The sequence below is a fragment of the Bactrocera neohumeralis genome, chromosome 5, assembly GCF_024586455.1.
Source record: "Bactrocera neohumeralis isolate Rockhampton chromosome 5, APGP_CSIRO_Bneo_wtdbg2-racon-allhic-juicebox.fasta_v2, whole genome shotgun sequence".
Lineage (NCBI taxonomy): Eukaryota > Metazoa > Arthropoda > Insecta > Diptera > Tephritidae > Bactrocera > Bactrocera neohumeralis.
Window position 1 is genome coordinate 44,856,275 of NC_065922.1, and position 25,887 is coordinate 44,882,161.

Below are 25,887 nucleotides of genomic sequence, written 5' to 3' on the forward strand. Positions count from 1 at the left end.
AATTATAACTAAATTTAATAAATTTAGCCAAAATTCGTTTTGAAAACTACATCTCTATATTTTAAATAATAATCCGCCAAATGAGCCACGAAAACTACTAAAAATACAAATAAAAAAATCTTTAAAAAAAAATTAAAAAAAAACAACCTCAAATGAGCACCCCTAATACCAACAACATTAAACCAGTGCCGCGTGAGAAATTCATCGCCTGATACTCACGCACCTAAACCTTTTTTAACTGCGTTTAAAAATATTTTATATATTAAATTAAACAAGTCGTCTTATGCATTTTGCATTCTTTCTTTGCACATAATTTATTAACCCTACATACAGTTTCGGAAGGTGTTAAATAAGCTGAGTATAAATTATGTTTATCGCACCTTTTCGGAAGCCAACTAAAAACAAAACGATTTTTTCGATAATATTATAATTTTTTTTACGATTTAGCGCCAAAGTGTGCGCGTGTGCGTTGCCCAAAGCATGCACACCTGCGCTGACATTTCCTTCCCCATTTTGGGCCACTTCGCCGCCATAAGCCGCAATTATAAGTGAATAAATGATAATTGTAAAAAGAAAAAACAAAATCAAATTAAGAAGTAAACTTTAAATTTATGTTCGCCTTTTTCGTAATGCAGAAAATCATAAATATTTCAGCGGCTTTTTAAAATGATGCGCACGTCATTGGCGCAGAGCGAAAAAACGTATCTGTCTATGCACGGTATATTTATAAATACAAACATACACATATACTATACATACATATGAGTATTTGCCTTGCATTCGCGCTACGTTTTCGAACACATGTGTGCACTTGGCAATTTCAGCATTCCTGGCACGCAAAATAACACCAAGCCGAGAGCGTTAACTCCGCCACGATATCGGCAAAAATTAACAACACCATCGCCATCACATCCACATGTGCACTAAGCAACGCCGTCAATCGTTCAACCGTCACAGCCCGCAGTCTAGACAATTTCAGTGATTTGCTAATTCTTTGTTTTGACTTTCGTTGTTCATTTTCATTGCACGCTGCTGTGTCGCGCCGTACGAAAGTATTAGAGCATTTTTTAAATCAATGTTAATCTTTGTATTTCTGGTCCGAGAACCAAGTAACGCGAGTAGCAAGTGATATTGGTATAAATATCTCAATATAGTTAGAAATATAGTTTACCTACAAAGGTTATTAACATTTAGCAATTAATATTACCTTCTATGTACGTTTGTACTATTTACTAGTAATCATTAATAGCTGCCCTCAACTCCTAAAACTGCGAGAGTGACTAATCGCAAAACAATTAAAATAAATTTAATGAACTGACATTTCCGAACGCATTTTTAGCGTAGCGATTGTTGTTTTGCTGCTCACTTAAAATTAACGCTGGTAAACAAGTTTCTATGAGAGAATAATATGCAAGTTCGTGCATGAGCACCAATACCTTCAAGACAGATTAAGACACATAATTCCAGAAAAATTAATATCAAAGAAAACACTGAATCATGATTTTGAAAATATAAATAAGCGCCGATGGCTTATCAGTTCTCAGTAAATTTTCACAGCATGCATAGTATGTGTAGACTTACTATTTTTACTATAAGTTCCGTTTATAAAAAACCAACTTTAACATTTTCCATTAAAAATAGTAAGGAAGGGCCAAGTGCGGGTAAAATCTTATTGACTGTTTAATAGATAGATTCAAAGGTCTTTTTGATAATGGTTGTCGTGCGACGTTTGAAGCGCAAAGGTGAACTTAATCACTGGCGGTATCATTGGTAGCAGAAACAAAAGTCAAAAGACAACAAGTTACCGACTACTGCATTGGAAACTTTAAAGAACTGCGATGTAGACCTATACCCAATAATTCATAGATTTCTTCGCATATTCTGCACACTTTCTGTGGCGAATGCAAGCTTTGAACGCTCTTTTTCGACACTTCGCCGCAAGAAAACGTGGCTGAGGACGAACATGCTTCAAGATACTTAGATTGATCGGCTTGGCGTTGACATTGAAGTCACTGCAGAAGAAGTTCTCGAAAGATTCTCAAAACTTGGCCCACATCATTTTGTTTTGTGAATTATGCTTTTTTTCAATTTAGTTGGAATACTCTCGATGCTTCAACGATTTTTTCACTCATCGAAACACTTTTCATAAGCACTTTTTGGGATGACCTTCAGCTTATTTGGAGAATTTCGTTTTATCTCTTCTATCGACTGAAAATGGAGCGACAATTGCAGTTTGGGGACAAAACAAAATTACACGGAGCCAAATCTGATGAATACGGTGGTTGATCAATGGTATTCATTGCGTTTTTGGCTTTTAATTCGGTCACAATCGTCGCTCGATGCGACGGTGAGTTATTAACGTGTAAAATCCATGAATATTTCTTCCACAATTCCGTCCATTTTCGACGGATGTTCTCACGCAAACGCCTCAATACGGCCAAATAGAACTCTTATAGATCGTCTGTCTCTCCGTAACAAATTCAGGATGCACAAAACCATGTAATACATAGCCCTAAGGTACCAAGTCTGGAGAAACTGGTGTGTGAGGTGCCACATCCCAATCAAGCTGCAAAAGTTTTTGGTGAATTATCAAACGTGTATGAGGTCTCGCATTATCATAGTGGACCTTTTCTGTTGATCCATTATAGCCTCTTCTGTTTGCGTTCAAAACGGGATCGCTTCTTTAACGTTTGATAAGACGCGTGGCCTCTTAGACAAAGTTGTTCAGAATGATCCGTAGAACATTTCACGCAAACGTGATTTTCTAAAGAAACGTCGACCCACTTTAATGTACATATATAATTTAAAATTCGTCTGATATCTGTTTAATTCTTGGTATTTTTATATTATCTGTTAAATTAAAAATTATTCATTCGCTCAAAAATGTCTACATGATCTAAGCTTTAGTATATATGTACATTCATATGTACATATGTATGCTATACATATGTATCTAAATTCTTAATACTTACAAATATATAAAGATATACTTTATTGTACATAAACTCAATAAAGTATGTACGAGTATTTCGAAAACAATGAAAATATTGAAGATCATCAAATGAAATCAAAATCAAAACAAAGCAGACGCTTAGAAGAAAAGCACCAGAAAGGCAATTTAAATAAGTAATATTAAGTTGAAAAAACAAAAACAAATATGAAAATTTTAGGAAAATATATTTTATAGAAAGTGTTTTCAAAACCGGCTAACGGCAGCTAAGCAAACGTGTACGACAGGGCCGTGCCTTCGTCGAGGTGGCGGCAAGTGTTGACGTGATGACTCATTGAGAGAAAGAAATTATTCTTTACGTTGCGTTATCTACACAAACAAATTTTGTTGTGTTATTTATTATTTTCTTATCACTTGCGGCGTAGCAAATTAAACTAATTTTCGAGTTTAATGTACTCTCACTTACTTATGTATGTATATATACATATGTACATATGTATGTATGTGCTTATGCAAATTAAGGAAATAGTTATGGTATTGATAATTCAAAGTAATTTTATTCAGGTTTTATTTTATTATGTTTATGGTTTTTCAAAAGAATTTATTAGAATGAAATTTTAGTGTGATTTAAGTTCGAGATTTGTGTATTTTACAATTCATGCATAATTTACTTGCACATAATTCAACAATAAAAGTGCCTTACCACAATGTATTTAAGTATTTTATTGCTTAGTACTTGTATACACAGGCATTTGCGCATAAGTGCTTAATAATATATTTTTCAATCAGTTCATAAATTTGCCTTCATAATTAAATGGATCAATGTATAACGTAAAGGCGTACACTAAATTCAAAGCTCATTTGCTTGTCCTTCACATTTAATGTGCGTACATTGCATATGGATGTATTCCGAAATTTGAAAAAAAAAATAGATAAATACAAAAAAGTGTTTTATACTAATCCTAATGTATGTATTTAATTTATAGACATTTGCGGTCAAATTCTTAGTAGCACTGGGCAGTCTTTTAGTTTATTTGATTCAGCATTTTTAATACTTTTTTATTCGCTTTAAAATCCATTAGTGTCAGAAGTCGACATAAAAACATGAAATGAATTGTTTCGCCGTTTTCCGAAAGATGCCAAAAGTCATAGTCATAGTAAAGCCTTTATCGTGAAAACAATTAAAGAAAGTTCACTTACTTTAGCTTTAGAAATTAATCAAAGCCTGGCTCAGTATGCTGGAATACGTGTCAGAGATGAAACCGTGCGCAGAACACATAGAACTGCTGGCTATAATGGGCGAACTCCACAAATAAAGCCGCTTATAAGTGAGGAAAGCAGAAAGAAGCGTTTGGAGTTCGCAAAAACGTACGTAAATCATGGTATCGAGTTTTGGTCGAAAGTAAATTTTTGGTGACGAAACGAAGTTGAACAAATTTGAACCAAATTGTGGCAACAAAGTTTGGCGAAAAGTGAATTCCGAAATTCAAAGGAAAAACACAATATGTGCGGTTAAGCATGGAGGCTGTATATGTGCAAACCGTTTACTTAAAATATTTTAGACATTCAACTTTTATATTTATAGCAATGGCACAAGGGATTAACAAAAGATCCCATGGGAATCCAACTTCTACATTTATTGAAGGGGACGTTAAGTAAGCAACTTTCAATAAAATTACTAGCAATTTCATTGGATTGTTTACTAGAATATACTAACTGGTCACTGTCTGGTGGCGACACACACCCGCAGAGTGGGGCTAACAAATCGAGAAGACTGCAGAAAATGACTAAAGCAAGGCACCAGGCAACAAAATGGAGCATTTCTTGTGCAATTGGTAACACTATGCTGCAAGCAGCTGTAGTCCCCACGGTATGATACACTGGAAGAGGTATCGATAGTGAGGCTACAGAGTCTGTTGAAATATGTGTCAAGCGGAGCCATCTTAAAGTCCCTCCTCATGGAGCTAATAACTGAACTCCATCTGGTATCGCAAAGGGCCAAAACTGGTCTATACGTGGCTCATTGGTCTATCAAACTAACCTAATCTAACTAAGATATTGAGAAATTTCTCGTGCTAATATTTAATAAATATACTATAAATACATATAGAGTCAAATAGACAAAATCGATCCAAAAATAATATTTATTCCTGTTCGGCTAGTCAACATGAGAAAAATAGTTAATGTAAAGTTATCACCTTTGACACAAAGTAAATTGGTCGCGCATATAAATTACACTGTTATACCTCTTCGCCAATTTTCCTTTGCAACATGTAATATCTGATTCATTTTAGCCATATCCATGAGTCTGTTTGTCTGTCTTTATAAACGCGAACTAGTCCCTTAGTTTTTGAGATATCGATCTGAAATTTTGCACACAGCCTTTTCTACTCAAGAAACTGCTCATTTGTCGCAGCCGCCAATATCGGATCACTATAGCATATAGCTTCTATACTAACTGAACGGTCAAAATTATGTCCTATACAACGTTTTCATGAATATTTTTATTCAAAACCAGTTCCTATAAATGAGAACTTTCCAATGGCCGGACAAGAACACTATTATGATATTATCTATTAGCCGCGGCCCCCTCTCAGATGGCTCATCCGTTGAGTCCAATAACTATCACTCGCCACACCAAACCATTGTTTTTCTGAATGAAATGGCAACTCTTGAACCACTTCAGGTTGCTCTTCGTCCCAAATGCGGCAATTTTACTTGTTAACATACGCATCGAGCTAAAAATGGACCTCATCGCTGAACAAAATTTGGCTCGAAAACGTCGGATTTTCTTGGAACTTTTCAAGAGCCCATAGAGCGAAGCGATGTCAATTGGGAAGCTCGAATGGCTTCAATTCTTGCACAAGCTGATCTCTTAAGATCTCGACGTAAACTGGCTCCATACGTCAGTCCGTGTTCTTTGTTGTGGCTCTAAAAATACATTTTAAACACAAGTTTTTGCCAGGCCCCCTTGTATGGGCAGCTCCTATAGGCCGACAAAAACATTGCGACGATGGCTATCCGGTTGTGAGGCTGTTAATATATACTCGTATATATATATTTTTAAATATCTCCAATTTCCACATATATACATATGTACTATACATTACGTTTTATTGAAATTCAATAAGTGTACTTTGGACTTAATACACTGTCATACAATGTCAATAATGCAGAGCAAGTGATATTATAAATAATATACATATAAGTATATATATTCGTAGTTGCATATCACTTTTGATACACAAGCATGATTCATCTAGATAATAAATAAAGCACCTAGGTAGAATATGTATGTATTTATATGTAGAAAATATTTAATCCAGTTTTCTGACTAATTTACTGATATTTACTATGTTGTAAGTATGTGTTACTTTACGTAGACGAAATATATAAGTTTCTGGCAACAAAGAAATAATATATAAATTTTAATGCTCTTTATCATCTTCTTATATCTCTATAATGAAAAAATCTATTTGCCTCGCATAGCCTCATCAGACTTGTCATAGCTTAAACTATTTATAAACATATACATATGTAGGTATGTCTAAGGCGCAGTAGCTTTACAAATATATTTTCCACTCTAGTTACTAATTTACAATAATTTTCTCTCTTCTTTTCATCTTCAGACACCGTTGAATGAGATTTTCGGTCCGATTTATCGCATACCAAACACGACGAGATCAATTGAAATTAAATTAGCACCAAATACACATTTCCGTTTGGAAAAGGATCTATTTGACAATAATATAGTTTTGAACAGTTTCACGATTGTCGGCACTCATAGTAATGGTGAACAAGTGGAGATCACTACAGGCGCTTTTCCAGGTAATGCCAGCATTATGGGGCCATATCCAGATATTGTGATGCAAAATGTCTTTTCGGTGGTGGTGCGAGAGGGCGCTTTTTCAGGTAACTATTATAATTTTTATTGTTATTTTATTATTGGAATTGTACCATATGCTTTATTCGTTGTAGGCAGTAAAAAATTCACTGTACGCAACAGCAACGATTTAATTTTGTATTCAAATGCTTTCAAGAAAGCCGAAATTAATGGCAAATTTTTTGGGATAGCTGATTTGCGTATCGAGGAGAAGGCGTTCAATTCAGCCGATGCCAAGGTGAGTGTGTGTAAAAAGTCGAAACTTTATTTGTGATCCTTTGAATCGTGAAACAACCAAGTACATAATATGGGGTAATATGGAGTACAACAATATTAATTATAGGGCCATACACGAGAGTTAGAAAAATAAAATCTCAAGACAGACGGGTCTTAACAATCATGACTGGTTTATATCTAGTCATGGTTCATCAAAATCCCACAAACCTATTTGGAGTATACTTCTTTAACAACCATCCATTTTTTCTTTATAAACTTGAGAAGAAATCCGATCAAATCGACTCGGACTAGTCCATTTAAACGTCGCGCGCAAATCGAATCAATAAAAAATGTTTTCTTAGATTGGAACAGCCTTTTTTGTATGTGTGAATATTGATCTCCATACTTCAATTAGTGACTGCCTGGCAGCTGTTCAAATGTAATCACGGCAAATGCTGCAGAAGTGTTCTGGGGAGTCTACTTTATTACGAAAACAAAGGATCTCAACAGCTCTTATAAATCTACTGAAACATTTTGGTTAATGTTTTGCGTAAGAAGGGTGAATGATAGACTATATGGAAAATTGACTTAAGCGCTGGCTCCTGAAGCCTATTTTGAAAGCGATAATAAAGATTTGTAGTACAATACGTAAAAATTAAGTTTTTCAGTCCGGGTCAAATTTGATCATATTGTATATTCAAGTTAAAAAGAAATCAAAGCTTATTATTATTACATATTCAAAAGTACACTCACAAGTTGTAGTCGGTCATCACAGAAAATTCTAATTATACTACTGCTCGAGAAATTTTGAAGAAAAATCTAAAACGAGCTTAGATCTTCGTAGGTACAGCCCTTTAACGAATAAAATCCAGGTCAATTTCGATAACGTAGAACCGGCTGTTGTGGGAATTTGCCTCAACTACGTCGACGACATAAAACAATACGCCGATCTGACTTCGGACTCAACAAACTTCAGACATGAACTGACCGCTATTCACAATGTGGCAATTAACATCTTCACCGTATCCCTCTCAGTGAATACCGTACTTGAAGTCAAACCACCACCCATTGCAGACGGCGAGCTCGAGTTGTCGCGAGTGATCCTTGTACAGCTTCGTTCTGGAGCTGGTTGAATTCCTACTTATCCAGAATCGACCCCGGCATACCAAATATACAAGTTATATGTTCAGCAAGCAATAAGGCATGACACTAACTACCTTTCTACATGCCTTGCTAACCCTACACTCTGACTCACTCTCTCTATGATCCGACCCCGTCGAAACAGTACGTTTCCTGGGCCAACAGTTGGATTACCTCGATGACAACTTATCTAATCCTTACCATATAATCGTTACAACAACACAGTTTGTAGAGTATAGCTGATTGTAGCTGAGGAGACAACTTATAGAATTTTTTTAGAATTCGGTCTTACTAATTCTCTATATAACACACCTAACATTAATCATACGTGGTTTAGCAGCAAGTTTTAGTTTTTCTATAATGCAACAGTGACTTTTCGAAATAGTAATTTTGTAACCAATAATATTTACAAATTAAAATTTCAGTTATACATCGAGAATTCTCATATCGACAATATCTATCGTTTCGAAGCCTCAATGCGTGAGATCAAATTCAACAATTGCACCATTAACACCATCAATAGTGGCTCCTTCGATGTCAATAGCATCTTTAATATTATATTCGAAAATAGCGCCATTGGCGTAATCAAATCACGCTCGATTACGGAAAAGGTAAGTAACCTACATTTGCACTATTACACGACACAAAACTTTCTACACCTTCAACTCGTACCATTATAGCTGCTCAGCAAGCATGTGTCCTTCACTGGCGGCGTTATTGGCTACATCGAGGGCGAAGCCATACATGGCAGTGGCATCGGCGAGCTGATTTTGCGAAACAACAGGTACGTAACGGGAAAATACAATACAATTTGAAAATTGCACTAATACACTTATCACCAACAGTATTGACACCATCAACGAGAATGCCATCTATGTGAACACCATCAATGCCACCATCAAAGACAATCACATCAAACATCTCGGTCAGCATTGGTTGCGTATTAAGGAATGGTCGAATATTGTGATTGTGAAAAATAGTTTTGGTGACTTCGGCGGCATTATAGTGGAGGAAACCAAAGAACCCCTCGATTGCCGCTTCGAAAGTAACTCCGTAACCAAACCGAAGCCGGGCAGTTTGAATATAGGAAATCGTCATTGCATATTGCGTGAGATCATTGTCGATCTGCCGTGTCGCTGCAATCTCGAGTGGCTGGACACGTATTCTGAACGCGATTTACGTTCGGAAATCTATTGCACGATCGATCGGAAATTGGGTGTATGCTTCAACGCGACCACCTTCAATATGCAGCGGTACGAGCATGAAGTGTGTGACGAAAAGAAGACAACTTTAGATTGTGGCGCCAATCGTAATCTGAAGAAGGTGAATGGTGAATTCTTTACAATCGAAGAGCTCGAGCAACAAGCTACACAATTCGTGCATATCATCTATCTCGGCACTGCCCTTATATTGGCGATCGTGCTACTCATTATACTAGTGCTGATATTGCGTTGCTTGTGTCAACAGCGTAAGAGCAGTCGTGGTGCTAGCGCGTCACATCAGCATCGACATGAATTCACGCAAGGCGAACGTGATATTATCGTGCGCGCCCAAGATATAATAGAGAAGCGACATCCACAGATACAGCCACAAATCAAACGTTTGTGCGACGAACTTTTGCAAACAAATCGCAGCGAGAAGCAATGCATTAAAACTATCACGAAAATCGAAAATCTACTAAACGAAGTTGAACGTTGTCAGGATCTCAATGCATTCTGCAGAGTTTTGGTGCAACATCTGCAGCCCCAATCGCAACCGCTGCAACTGACAACGAACGCCATCTGCAGAACGGAGAGTTTTACGCGTGTGCAACGTGAGAATTACCCTGGACCACACTATGCTGGCTGCATTGACACCGCGCACATAATAGCCAGCCGAGAGGCGGCATGTTTGGAGCGCGAGCGTGAACGTGAACGCGAACGTGAAAGAGAACGTGAACGCATCAATGGCATAGACAATGTGCGCAACGTTGAACCGCTTAATATGCCCAATGAACCGTTCTACGAGGAGTTGGGTCAACCGTTGCTGCCTGATTATGCATCGCCAGCGGATGGTCGCGTTTATGCGACACCACATGATCTAGCGTTGGGCATAAATGCCGAACTGGAGTATGCGGAGCCCATCAATAATCGAGGTAAATTATTGTACTAGCAACAACAAATTAGAAAAAAAAAACAACAACAACTGGCACGCACATTACACAAAAGAAGAACAAGTACTGCACCATTTTGTGTCTCCAGTACCCAAAAGTAATCCGTACATATAGAAATCTTAAGTGATATTAGAAGGGTGAAATTATTTGAGCTTTGCCTGATATCCTTTTCATTACATTGTAGGCTGTGAAGTTATTGCATTTTGAATAATCTGTAATATATTAGAATGAGTATATGAATTCGGCGGCGAAAGGCACCATTTTGATCAAATCTCAAGCTTTAATTTCGTGTGCAGGCGAAAGCTTCAATAAGTACATATGTATTCCTATAAAAAAAGCTCTAATTTAAGCTTTTGTGTCTCAGTAAGCGAAAGTTTAATGAAAAAGTTGAAATTTATGCTTTTGTGACTCAGTAAGCAAAAGTTTAATGAAAAAGCTCGAATTTAGGCTTTTATGTCTCAGTAAGTGAAAGTTTATACAGGAAAAATTTTCTTGACATGTAACTTTCACATACTCAAAATTAATATGAATATAAACCTCTTTTTTTATAATAGTTACAAAGCTTTTAGTGTTCCTTTTAGAGCTTTTTTGCATATATATGTATATATATATGTATATAAGTACATGTTTATTGCCACTTATGTGAAAGCTTGAACTCATGTTTTTGAATTTGTGTTCGGGTGAAGCTTTCATCAGGTCTAAATATTTATATACAAGTGCCTATTTGGGTGAAAGCTTTATATATTTCTGTGAGTTTTAAGTGAACAGTACAGAACAGAAGTTACTAACTCCTTAAAAAGTACCTTCCTACAAGCATTTTGAAATACACGATAAATATCGAATTTTTTTTTTTTAATTTTTGATAGTTGTCTTGTACTTAATCCATTAAGGCATTATATACGCGGATTTCACTTTAATTCCTCTTGACCACATTATCTAGTGATATACGATTTCGAATAAAAATATTTATTTGTTGCCAGCAACGAAAGCTGTTAAGTGCAATATTGCACACGAAAAGCTTATGCCACGTTTACACGCCACAATTTGAGGTGTGTGTAAATATAGTGTAATATATCTGTTGAGCAGCTCAAGTATTGTTGTAGTATTTGTATAGTGAACTCATTAATTTCCATTTAAGTTATTTTTAATAATATTTTTTGTTGTTTAGTTATGGTTTTTGTAAATAAGAATAATTTATATGTGTATTTGAATAATTTCGAACAGTTTTGCTTAAAGGTGTGCATTTATTAAATATTATCTACACATTTTCTTTAAATGTGTTCTGTTTTGTGTAGAGATTCACAAATTATAATGATTAATTTAAATTGAAGACATAAATAAAAAATGCTGTAAATTAATTTATGGTTAAGTTTAAAATAAAATTGCGTGTTTTTTATTTAAAAGTGAAATATACTTTGGGCTTATGATTAAGAGTTTCTTACTGTTTTTTAATGTTTTAGTATATAATATTTTTATGTTTATTTTTGTTTTGTTTTATTTTGAATTTTTTTACTAATATTATTTTTTTTATTTATTGGCGAAGAAGTTTACGTTTATGTGTTTTTAATATATGTATTTTAGAGACAGTAGCTGGTAAAAAAAAATAATTTAAAATAATATTCAAATATATTAAATTAAAAATATAAATTTTGTAAACAATTTTCGATATTTTTTAATTTTAGAAAATTTTGTAATTATTTTTAGAAATTTTAAAATTTAAAATTGAAGAATACATTAAATAAAAAAATTTAGTTTTTTGATTTTTCATAAAATTGTTAAACTAAATTATTTCAAAATATCATTTAAACTTAAAAATTTTGCAAAAATATCTCTTTATGCTTATACAACTCAAAAAAATTTATTGTTTTTTAAAAAAATTAACACTTTTTGTTTCAATTTTTGTAAGATTATTGACGTACGTTATTTTAAAATTTTTTAAACTTAAATTTTTTTTGAAAATAAAAAAAAATTGCGCAATAATATTTATTAAAAAATCACTTTTTTTTTAATTTTTTAGAAACAATTGAATATAAATTGATTTACTTAATACCTAAATAAAAATATTGCGCAATAATATTTATTAAATATGTATCTGTTTTTTAAATTTTCAAAAATAACCGAATTGAATTAACTTATAATAACATTTAAATAAAAATATTGCGCAATAATATGAATAAAAAAATTACTTTTGCAATTTATCTTTAAATTATTATATAATATCTAATTTAATTAAAATTTAAAAATTTTTTAAACTTAAAATTTTGCTAAAAATAAATAAAAAATTGCGCAATAATATTTATTAAAAAATCACTTTTTTAATTTTTTAGAAACAATCGAATAGAATTGATTTATTTAATACTTAAATAAAAATATTGCGCAATAATATTTATTAAATATCTGTTTTTTAAATTTTCAAAAATAACAGAATTGAATTAACTTATAACATTTAAATAAAAATATTGCGCAATAATATGAATAAAAAAATTACTTTTGTAATTTATCTTTAAATTATTATATATTATAATATTTATTTTAATTAAAATTTAAAAAAGTGTTAAACTTAAAATTTTGGTAAATATAAATAAAAAATTGTGCAATAATATTTATTAAAAAATCACTTTTTTAATTTCTCACAAATAATCGAATTTAATCAATTAATGATAATATTTAAAAAAAATTGCACAATAATTTTTATTAAAAATCACTTTTCTAATTTTTCACAAATAATCGAATTGAATTAACTTATAATATATTATATAATATAAATATATATTGCGCAATAATATTTATTAAAAAAAAAAAACTTTTTAATTTCTCTTTATTAGAGATTGTTTATATTATTTTAAATTATTAACAGCAGTTTTATGCAAAAAGACATTGAATATTTAAGAATATGCACTTTCGCTAAAGCAATAGTCAATTGCACACATTGAAATAATAAAAATTACGTTTAATTTAAGCACTTTTATAGTCGTTCCCATTCTAAGTTAGCACTTTCGGGCTATGCGTGGATAAAATTGGCAGCTAAAATCACACAGCAAAAACAAAAGAAAACCTTTGCACATCAGGTACTCAAAACAAAAACACGTTTCCCTACGCATTGTATTTGTAGTTGTAGCATCTAGTTACTAATAGTTTCGTAGTAAGTCTTAAAACAATCTATTGTACTAGCGTTATACTAAGTTGGTGTCGGCACTTCTTTTCTTGTGGACCTCTCTGACTATTCTACATCGGTGACTATAGTTAACAAACACTCGCAACACTTTTCAAACACAACCATACTAAAAGTTTTTTGATCGCTTTGCAATTTAAACACAATTTTTGTAATAATTATATATTTATCTCTCATTCTCCCTCTCATACAGCCGACTACGCACACCGCTTGCCACCATATGCCGTGCCAATGCCCAACAGACTGCCCACACAACCGTCCATGAGAGCGCCCACAGCAGCGCCGCGCACCCATCTGCCGCCCAGTAATATTAATATTAATAATAATAATAGCAACAACAACAATAACAACTCACACCCGCTATATCAAGTTAGCAAACTACCTGCATACGGCGCTGATAATCGACCAGCTTTGCCACCATCGAATGTCAAACGCAAGGCGCACGATCTCGAAAATAGACTCAACTTTCAACTGCCCAACGCCGCTGATCATCCGCCCAATAAACATTTAGTCGCACCGCCTGTTTACACCGCACCCGACATTGCGCACAAGCGACCGATGCCAACACCGGCCTCGACGTTCGCACGTCTGGCCACGCCCGAAGTGGATGAGACGGAGATGGACATGCGTGGCGCTAGAGCTTTACCACCCGATACGGGCTCGGATCATTCGGGTGGCAGTAATGAGACTGTACTGATCGATGATGTTATAGTGTATGCGGACGCCTGAGCGGCATATGTTAGAAAATGACATAATGCGTTTCTCCTAAAACTATGCTGTGTTGAAAGTGACAGCAAAATATAAGAAATATTTTCGTCCAAACTCACTTTAAGCTGCTGACCTAATAGCAAACTTTCAAGCGTGATATTATATCCTGACAGTGGGTGTACTAATTATGATGTCGTATAAGTGCTTTGGAAGAAATATCCGTTTAGACTTTGCGTGGGCATTAACACACGTAATGTTATTGAGAAGATTGGGGTTAGAGTGTTAACGACAGCAAGTGTGTTGACCACCTCTTCATTTAACTATATATTATTTGTATATATGTAGTAAGAAAATTATCACAAAATATTTGTAAAATATAAATTTAAGCAGACGAAATTTAATTTAAGGAAGATGAAATATTGCTTGTGCGCCTAAAAGTATACAACCTTAATATTTAAATTTTTACAAGACGTCATATACATACATACATCCACTAAATCATAGAATTTCCTTTTTTAATCACATATTCATAACATATATTAAAAATTGTCAAAAAAATATAATTTTATAAAATATTCGTGATCACTTCGTATTTACTTTTATATAAAATAACTGTTCAAACTCCATAAAAGTTACCGGCTTTTTTGTTTATTTTTCTATGCACTAACATTGATACATTTTTCTTCACAAACTAAAGCAGACTTTTCAAAAAAAAGGTACTTAATCACTTTTTAGATATTGTAGTTTTACTAAAAATCTTTGTCTAAATGAAGAGGAAAACTGATATTGGAATTATATATGTCTAAGTTATATCATAAAACTTTTATAAATCACAAAACTTATGTAATAAAAAAATAGTAATGGAAAAGAAACATCACTTACAATTTTTACAACACAATTTCGGAGAACAAGTAGAACACTATTCACTACTAACACTACTATTCCGACACTTAAGTTAATTGTCACGCAGTGAATATAAAATCTTCACACATTTCGACTGAATTTCCAAAATATAGATTTTCTGAACAAGTGGAGCACTCATTGATTTTGCTTATTTACACTCAATAATTTAGATTTTTCTGAACAAGTGGAACACTCAATGATTTTACTTATTTACACTCAAAATTTAATAGTTTTCTGAACAAGTGGAACACTAGGTATCAATGAATGTATTACCTTTCTGATAAACACATAACTATTTTTAATAAAAAAAAAGAACGTTTCTATAAAATAGATATACATAATTTGATATATGTGACCTGGTCTACGGAAAGGGGGCTTAGGTGTCAAAAAATCAATTTTCACTTTTTAGTTGATTCGGATGGAAGATGAGATTTTTAACAGCTGTTTCCCAGAAAACTAGTTTTCGCACGTTAGCTCCATTTTCCCTTTTCGTAGAACATGTCACATACATTTATATATTAGCATACAAAAAAGGACATTCTAAATGTTGGCATTTTCAAACGCGCATACACCTATGGCTTGTGATTAATTAATAATAATTTATATAACATTGAAAATATTAAGTTAAAGTAAGACGAAAGCATCATATATGTGTATGTATGTATAAATTATATATAAGTATACCTAACAACCAAACTATATTTGCTTTATAGACCGTAAGTAACATAACAGTAAAGATATAATTGTACACTACGAGCAAAAAATTGCAAAATTTAGCAATTAAAAATGTAAATTTAAATATATATATATATATATATATATGTATATATATACATATATAATAAAACGACGAACAACGAGGCTTATGCCATTGTATATATGTATTTAGTTTGTAATTAATATTGTATTAATAATTGAAAAGTCGTTAAACTGATGTAAAGAACTCTATTATATATTTGTAGGTATGCATATTAACAAATATTTATTGCGATAATGTTAAAAATGATTTAACAAAAATAAATAAAACTCGAAAAATCGAAATAATATTGATAACATTGTGTGTTATTCCCCAATGTGGCTAGTTTATAATAACAGAAATATTGGTAGTCGAAAAAGTATTTTCGTATTTTGTCAATAGGTGTTGTTGTTGTTGTTGTTTTAACGGAATATCTAATCCCCGTTAGGATGGTAAGGGTCACTTGTGTTGTCGTCGACGTCATCTAACGGAAGGCCCAAGAAACGTGCTGTTTCGACGGGGTCGGACCAGAGGGAGGAGGGTGTTAGATGAGTAGGGTTCGTAGGGCATGCAAAGAGGTGGCCAGTATCATGCGGAGACTCGTTGCATGCAGGACATACATTTGGTATGTCAGGGTCTATTCTGGATAAGTAGATGTCGTTGCAGTCGTATATCTGCAGTGCTACCAATCACATTGTGAAAATAATGAAGAAATTCCTTACATTTTGAAATTTAAAAAAGGGAAGAATGCCACTCAAGCCACCAATGTAATTTGTGAAGTTTACGGAGACGACGCTACGCTCTGGAAATTTCGATTTACACTGATGAAAGTTTCACATTGATGGATTAATGTCCACAAATTATTCAAAGAGGGTCGAGAACGCATTGGCGTCGAAACCACGTCCAGGACAGCCATCAACAACATCAAGTGATGATCAACACGTCAATAAAATAAAGGCATTGGTGCTTTAGAATCGACAATAAACAGTCAGTAGGATCAGTGAAAACCATTTTGAAAGATCATTTGGGCCTAAGAAAAGGAAAACCACGTCTGTGGACTAATACTTTCCGACTAACAAAATGTCATGAAAGGTATTATTACTGGCGATGAGTCTTGGATCTATGCTTACGATCCGGAAATAGATGATCCATCGGCCAAATTACGTGGCAAAGGTGAGTTGAAGCCGAAAAAACCACTTCAAAGCACGCCAAAAGTCAAGGTTATGTTGACAGTTTTCTACGATTATCGAGGCGTGATTCACTCCGAATTCCCTCCGAACGGTCAAAATGTCAACAAGGGATACTCAGAGGTGTTGTGGAATCTGATAGTTGTCGGAATCAGAATTGAAACCGATCAAAAAAAGTAGTAGGTGTCATGAATTCAGATATTATTGGTTTGATATTCGAAGCAGAATTTGCATCGGTTTAGGATGTCACGGAAACCAATTTTATCGGTCTCGTTATTAGAAACAAAGCAAGAAGATAGTCGCTCACAGATTTGAAATGTAAGTTAAGAAATCAAGTTATTTTATTATTACGAATTAATTTATCTTTATTTCTATAGGGGAAAACATAAGTATAAAACACGAAATGTCTTAATTATTGAGTTTTTGGAAAAAAATCCGGATATTGAAAGATATTAGATTTACAAAACATAATAAACGTAATTTAACACCCAAATGCATCTTTAATCATTCGATAATTGTTATCTCTTAAAATCTTTCTTTAATTCGGTACTCATTAAAAACTTTAAGAAGATTGCTTCGAAATGTATTCATTTGCAAGTTTTGTCACATTAGTAAACAGCTGGTTCGAAAATAGTTTTGCGTATGTTCGAAAAGCCGAATATCCAAACAGATTCTGTGACACCATTGAAAATCAGAATTGTTTTGCAATTCTGACAGCTAAGCAATTCCGTCTTGGATTCCACAACATCCCTGCTTATTTGAATGTTATGTGTCATTAGCGCGAAGCTATTCGTAAAAAGAGGACGGAATTATGGGCCGACAACTACTGGCTTTTGCAGCGCGATAATGCCCCATTGCGTAAGGGATTGATTCTTAGTGAGTTTTTCGCCAAATTTTCAACCAATATCGTGCGGCAATCACCGTATTCGCCCGATTTAACTTTGTGTGGCTTCAGCCTATTCATCAAACTCTAACGACCGCCTCAGAGAAACCATTAAATGTAGACAATAAACGTGAATCGACGCGATTTGAAGGCTATTCCGGAAATTGACTTAAACAATTGTTTCGAGGATTGGAAAAAGCGTTAGCATAACAATATTTTGGGGCCAAGGGGCATTACTTTGAGGGGGACGACATAGATTTTGAAGAATAATTTAAGAGTTTTAAAATTATGAACAAAGTCTTACTATTTTTTGCTCATAGACTACATCTTGACCCTGCAAACATAAAACAAACATTACTAAAGTCACCTGCCTGCTACGAAGAATCCGACTTGATTGAAGTTTGGGGGGAAAAACTATCGCCAATCACGACCAAAGCGTATAATTTACTTAAAAAGCACATAGCTCACATCAAACTTGATATAGAAAATCTCATCCGTGGCTGAAAGCAATATTTATTAGTTATCGATGCCAACTTTGAGATTAGATTTCCTCTGCAAAAGTACTAATTAGTTAAGAAATTTTAGAAGACTCCACACTTTCAATTTATGATTTAGAACCAAATTTCCTCTTCAAGTTTCGAATGCCACTTGAGGTTTCGTCTTACATTCGTCTTGAAACTCAAGACATAATTGGAAACGCATACAAATCTCATTAGGGTTTATTCGATTTCTTTGTCGGAATGTTTTAATAAACAGATCTTAGACGACGTCTAAGATAGTATATAATTTTCATCATTTTACTGAAATCGTTTCGAACTTGAAACTTTTGAATGGTGATAAAGCATTAAATTCGTCACAGTGCCTATAAAATGCATGCTAAATCTGCTACTTCATAGTCGCGGCAGTTTACATGACACTTAAGGGGTCCAATTTAGAGCTTGCGCAAACAAGTGCTTAATCACCACGGTGTTGCAAGCGATATTAAAAATTTACTTGTCGGCGGTTGTTAATTGATTAAAAATTTCATGAAGTGATTTTCATATCTCCGCGTAATCTGTATCCATTAGAAGCTGGTTAGCCTTCTCTAGTACTTAGCAGTAGCCAACCAGAAACCAGTCAATAAATAGTTAACAGCGGCAAATTCGTGAAACTTTAAAACCACTTTATATTTATTATCATATTTCGCCACTAGTTAAGTGACGAGTTCTAACTCACTGCAGACAACGCATAAGTATAAAGCTTTGGTCCAGAACGGCGAACGAATTTTGAGATACTGTGAGCATTTTAGATTTACATGCGACGTGACGCTAAAAGTGGCATTCATTCATTTAGCACACGCTGCAATGCAGATCTGCATACATATATAGTATATATTGCATATATAGCATATCAACAGTCTGGATAATAAGTACTTCTCGGATTTGAAACAATTCAAGAAAAGAAAAGAAACGCAAGTAAGAGGGAGAGATGTGAGTTTAGGAAAAAGTATTATTCATATTGCTAAAAGCAGATTTCTCGTGAAGCCACATATAATCCCACTTGGACTGCTAGAGACTTGTCTCTTGTGATGCCCAGAACTACTAGGTTTAGATCAAAACGATCGTCGCATTTCGACAAAACGCCTGGTAGCACAAATTTATTGAGGCGGCTAATATCAAATCCAGCCAATTCGCCGGGTTCGTAAAAAGTATGGCAACCGAGACGCTTCCACCTTATTCTGTCGAAAGCCTGACATCACAGACACTTTCGTGTCTAAATATTACCACCTCATCTTACTCATAGCAGTGTCTAGTGGTTACGATGTTAGTCTTGCAAAAAGCTAACAGTTCAGTGGATCTCTTACGTTCCACTCTAGTTTGTACTGGTTGCTGACCAACGTTTACTGAGCCCGAGCGGAACCCCTAATAGAATTTGGGTATAGGTGACTTCTCTTGCAAGTTCATTGGCTGTACGATTTCTGACAATTCCACTGTAGACTTGGAGCTTGGTGCTACTACTCTTTTCTCCAGCAATACCAAATATCTCTCGGAGTTACGTGTGCGGAGAATCCGTTAAGAGTGGTACAAGTTATCAATCGAATTGAGAGATTGTGTACGTAGTGCACCCCAGACGCTAATGAAAGCCGCTCATTTAACGCGTTCAAGCTGTTTAGCTAATGTGGCTTTACTGATCGCCCTCCACCAGATAAATGAAGCCAAAGCACAACTTTTGGTGAGAGGCTTCACTGCTTCTCATTACTTATTTTACAATAATTTAAAACAACCAATGCCTTTCTAAAACTGTCGTCAACATTGGGCTTCCATGTTAGTTTTCTATCAGGGAAGAGGCTCAAGTACTTTATCTTTTTGACAGGTAAATTAAACAGTTCTGTTTTATTTGGATTGACACCTAAGCCGCTTGTGTTAACTCGTAAAGAGTATCCAAGAATTTTCCTTTAATCAAAAGCATAAAATTGGCCGAAATCATGTATTGGAGAGTGAAACATCCAAAGGCAGTTCAGAAACCTCCTGCCCATACAATTTGTATGAAACATCTCACAGAACACTGCGAAAGCGCTAAGCAAACATAAAAGTAAATGTACATACAGGGTCCGATACTCGAAGTGTAACCAACTTCAGACCGTTCATGCAGCTGTCGCTGGAATCAGCTGTTTATAACGTTGCTGAATGACAGTTTGGACTATTGTTCAGAAGTGTACAAAAGCGTTTTGCCAAAAGTGAACGCAAAAAAAGTGATCAGCGATGGAATTCAAACGTAATTGTGTGTTTGCTTTATATTTAACTGGAAAATCACAGCCAGCAATTGTTCGTGAGCTCAAACACCTTAATGTGAATAAAGTTTTTGTTTATCGCACATCACTCGTTACAATGATACTGGTAGCATCGCAAAACGCCATGGAAGTGGTCATCAAAAGACTGCAACGTCACGTGAGATGGTTCGGAAAGTGAAGAAGCGACTTGAGCGAAATCCACGGCGAAGTGCCAATCAAGTTCCTAAAGAACTGAAAATATCCGACCGCAGCATTTGACGCATATTGAAAAATGAGCGCAAGGTCAAGCCTTACAAGTTCCAAAAGGCCCATGATCTCACACCGAAGCAGCAACAAGTAAGACTTGAGAGAGCGAAGCAGTTGCTTCGCTTGGTCGAAAGCGGTCAAATTCCGAACATTGTGTTTTCTGACGAAATAATTTTTACAATTGAGCAATTCGTAAACTCTCAAAACGATAGGGTTTACTTGACCGACGTTCATACAAGAGAATCTAAGTCATCGGTTGGCCACCAGGAGGCAGCACCCGCCACAAATAATGGTTTGGGCCGCTGTCACCGCAGATGGGCGCTCTCCAATTGTTTTCATCGAGCCTGGCGTCAAAGTAAATACGACATATTATCGGGAAAGTGTTCTGGAGGCTGCTTTGAAGCCGTGGGCAAACAAACATTTCGGTCGCAAACCATGGACGTTTCAACAAGACTCAGCACCGTCTCACAAAGTGCGAGTGAACCAAGAATGGCTGAAAAACAACATTCCGAATTTCATTACGACCACACAATGGCTATCGAATTCACCAGATGCGCATACAATGGATTATTCTCTCTGGGCCATTTTAGAGAGCAAGGTACGAAGTAAAAAATACACCAGTCTCGAGATGCTGAAGAAAGCCATTGTCCGTGAGTGGGCCAAAATACCGGCAAATCACATTCGGGCAGCTTGCGATTCGTTTTTTGACCGTCTCAAGGCCATAGTTAAGGCAAAAGGTGGTCATATCGAGCAAAAGTTAATTGGTCCTGAATTTATGATTATTTTCACACATTTTGTACTTTAAAATAAATAAAAATATGGCTTTGGTTACACTATAAGATTTGTGGTGTTGAAATCAAAGCTTCACTATTTCTCCCTTTCAAAGCGATATAATCGTCAAAGTGTCGTCAACGAGGTTACCTTATGATAATATAAGTATTCAAGAACCAGACTTCGCGAATTGAGGCTGAATAGTTAAAATATTATATATAGTTGGTGAAGACACGCAGGTGGATAAGTACGATATGCCAGTATCCTCAGCTCTAAAAACACTTAGTCAAATTTGTTAAAAATAAGGATTAGATCTTATATCTATTCTGTTACAGATTTAAAACGGTTTCACAAATGGAGGCACAAGTTGAATTAAAAGCAGATATCTGAATTCTGCCAATTTTTTTAAATTGAAAAAACTTAAATTTTTCTTGTATAATTTCCAGAACTTGCTGCACAGTACATTATAGGTATATAAGGCTAATACGCGGCGTAGTCTTAATGCAAGATGTTCGGCAAGATTTTCAGAATTACAGCACTCAGCAATATTTAGGTGGAAAAGACAAGTGTTTAATGGATTGAGTGGCGGCACAAAATGCCAACTACAAAAGTACTTTTTGCTATGGCTGAAAAATTAAGTTTGCAAAAATTTAGGTTCGGCCCAAATCGTATAAATACCCAGTGCATGCTGATTTTAATATAAATATTTTCAAATAGTTTTTCTTGCGATTTAGCTTGATTTTACATAACTGTTACTTCTTTAGCCTGCCGATTCTATCGCTTCGGTATCTCAAATGAAATATGAAGGGAATTTGACAACTTGTATAGTATATTAACCTTATAGCGATACCACTATTATCGTTTAGTAGATCACTATTTTTTCCTAAAATAAACTAATAAATTGGTTTCGAAAATTCAGAGGACTAAGTTCCATTGTATTCGGAGCTACATAACGCCCCGTAAACTTAAGTGTATTTAACGATAGCGATCGTCATCGATCGATCATAATTTTCAACACATTCCGTAAATATATTAGAGACCAAGCAAGGGATGATCTAGTGGACTTAGTGAAAAAGATGTATTTAAAAGGCTTAAGGCTTCAATTAAGGGGTTATATACACTTGAGAATTTCAAACATATGTATATTTGGATATAATCCCTTAGAAGAGTTTTTCTACAAAATCTTTTATCAAAGCTGTGCACAGGGTTTAAACAAATATAAAGAATCGGTGATAAAATTTGTTTTAAGTTTTGTTAAAATTTTTAATTTGCAAGCATAAAAGCAAAAAAAAAAAATACATAAATAACAAAAAAACGAGTTTAATAACCACAACAAAGACTGAAAATACGAGTTTAAGTACTTTTCATAGTCTTGCAACATGTTGCTACAGAGTATAATAGTTTTGTTCACCTAACGGTTATACGTATCACCATCAAATCGAGATAGGTAAACATCGGATGGTAACCCCGCTCACTCCCGACATAACAGTACTGTTAAAAGCTGCTTAAAGCGCTATAAATCAATACATTAAATTTTACACGCGCGATGGTATTGACACTGCTTTAATGGAGCCGGCCGATAGGCGTGGCACCGCCCACTTTTAGGTGAAAACAGATATCTCGAGCCTGTCTGACCGATTCTTTATCTGATTCTTTTCTTTCGGGTGTACAAATCAAGAAGCAATTATATTAAGGGGTCAGTAGGGTAATCTGGCCTGTTTTTATGACATTTTTTTTTTCATAGAAATTTTTATTCTACAATAGAACTTTTTTCACATATCATGAAGTATATATATTTGATGACATCTGTCGGAAAAACGGCTGGGTGAATGAGATTCGGTTTTTCACTGGCGAACACGATTTCTTATGTTTGGATCATCTGAAACACAAAACACAATTTATTCCTAAAAAGTACGTGAATGGTTATCGTCCCTATTAGAATCATGAAAAAATGTTGATAAATAAAAAGTAATTATTTTTTTTTTAATTTTTCCCAATTTTTTTTTTACATAAATTTTGTCATAACATTGTCAATAAATTATAAAAACAAGAAAAAACGTTAACTTCGGCTGCACCGAAGCTAATATACCCTTCACAGGTGCATTTCTTTTAGTAACTATGTGTTCCGTTTGTGTGGAAGCTATATGCTATAGTAATCCGATCTGAACAATTTCTTCGGAGATTACATTGTTGCCTTAGAAACAAATCTATACCAAATTTGGTGAAGAGGCATTGTCAAATGTGAAAGTTTTCCATACAAGAACTTTATTCCGATCATTCAGTTTATATGGCAGCTATATGTTATAATGGTCCGATATCGGCCGTTCCGACAAATGAGCAGCTTCTTGAAGAGAAAATGACGTTTGCAAAATTTCAAAAGGATATCTTAAAAACTGAGGGACTAGTTCGTATATATACAGACGGACGGACGGACAGACAGACGGTCACGGTTAAATCGACTCAGCTCAACATACTGATCATTTATATACATATATACTTTATAGGGTCTCCGACGCTTCTTTCTGGGTGTTACAAACTTAATATACCCTGTTCAGGGTATAAATATAGGGACGATAGTCAGGCGTTTTGTGAACATTAAAAAAAAAAATTAAGCAAATCGGTTGAGTAGTTCGACCGGAATCCTGTCCGCCAGTTTAAAAAAGTGTGTTTTGAGAAAAACGCGTTTAAAGTTTGAGGAGTGCACACCGAACGTCGTGCGTTATTATTATTTTTGGCCATTTTTTGAAACCTTCCAATAGTAAAATGGGTTTCTACATTAATTCTAAGGGTATAAGGGAACAGAAAAGCCAAAAAAAAATTTTTTTTTGAAAAAGGATTACCCTACTGGCTCCTTAATACCTTATGGCGCTGTTCAAACCCCTAGGTACCGCATATTTAGAACCCAGTACCTATAGTTGACTTTTTACCGAGAATATTGGTCAATATGTGAGATATGCAATTAAAATTCAGAGAGGATCCTTTCCTGACAATAATAATTCTGTTTATCAAAAACTTGAATCGGGTCAATACTTCCCTGAGCCCCCATTTACCTAATATAAAATTTTCGAACTTCCAGGTGACTTTATACCGCATATATCGGCGAATATGTGAGTTATCTTAATAAAATTAAGAGAGATTGTTTTTCTTAAAACGGTGCATCTTTGTGCCTAGAATGAATGAAATCGTGTGAAAACTCGCCCTAGAGCCCATATAACTAACAGGCCTTATGTACCTGAAGGTCCCTCCCTGGCTTTCATTCTTGCAAGTTGCAAGAGTATGAAATGTTCGGTTATACCCGAACTTAGCTCTTCCTTACTTGTTGCAATATTACATTTATAAAGCTACTTTTGTTGACTACTCCTATTCATCGCCGGCGGCGTAACTTCTACTTTGCTATAAGTGGCCACCAGCAGCTCCGTTTTATCATTTAATTTATTTATGTTTGCTTAATGGTTTTCAATTTGTATTCGATTACATTTGAAAAAAAAGTTTTGCAAAAATATTCATAATAAAACTAAGAATGAATCATGCAGCTTGTGGTGTCAGGTAGCCAAATTGGTAGCCACATACATACATACATAAGTTGGTTCATATAAATATATGTAAGTATGTAGTTGTTGTTTATACTCTAGTCATGCGGTGGGCAAGCGCTTTACTAGTTTATTTACATCATCGCATTGGTGTGCTTTGGGGCTATAGCATGCAGAACTTCAAAGCCTATGACAATATCCCAATGTTTACGGTTACCAGAATTGTTTACAAAAATTTTCCAAGAAACGAAATCAAAACGTAAATTCATGATTTTTCTTGAGATGAAAGTAAATCACATTTATAGAAGTAAGCTAAACTGGTAATGGTGAATTCAAAAAATATGTTTCATTGGATTAAAATTGAAAACAATAGGATGACATCAATATACTCCAAAATACTTGTATATTCTATATTGTAGGCTACAAAAATAAAATTCAAAAATACTTAGGCAAGTTATAGCACTGGTCTACAGATGTTTTGTTGCCCTAGATATTGGATTGATTTTAGATACATTTGAGATCACAATTTATGAAACTATCAATCATTTTGTAAGATTTGCTCTCGTTTAATTTAGATCTTTTTTCTCATTTTACTTTACATAAATCAGAAAACATGAACCAAATAACTGATATCTTTATA

The 25,887-nt window shown here is 34.5% G+C and overlaps 2 protein-coding genes across 3 annotated transcripts in view; one reads left to right on the forward strand and one right to left on the reverse strand.

Annotated features, from left to right (window-relative positions):
* Positions 1–16,134, forward strand: part of LOC126758934 (uncharacterized) — a 51,472-nt gene extending 35,338 nt beyond the window's left edge. Inside the window, exons 2-7 of the mRNA XM_050473409.1 lie at positions 6,580–6,862; positions 6,929–7,071; positions 8,615–8,800; positions 8,870–8,973; positions 9,035–10,323; positions 13,707–16,134. Coding sequence (XP_050329366.1) covers positions 6,580–6,862; positions 6,929–7,071; positions 8,615–8,800; positions 8,870–8,973; positions 9,035–10,323; positions 13,707–14,242 — 2,541 coding nt within the window. The 3' untranslated portion in view covers positions 14,243–16,134. The remainder of the gene's footprint in view (positions 1–6,579; positions 6,863–6,928; positions 7,072–8,614; positions 8,801–8,869; positions 8,974–9,034; positions 10,324–13,706) is intronic.
* Positions 1–25,887, reverse strand: part of LOC126758928 (E3 ubiquitin-protein ligase highwire) — a 161,467-nt gene that overhangs the window by 90,680 nt on the left and 44,900 nt on the right. The window lies entirely within an intron of this gene.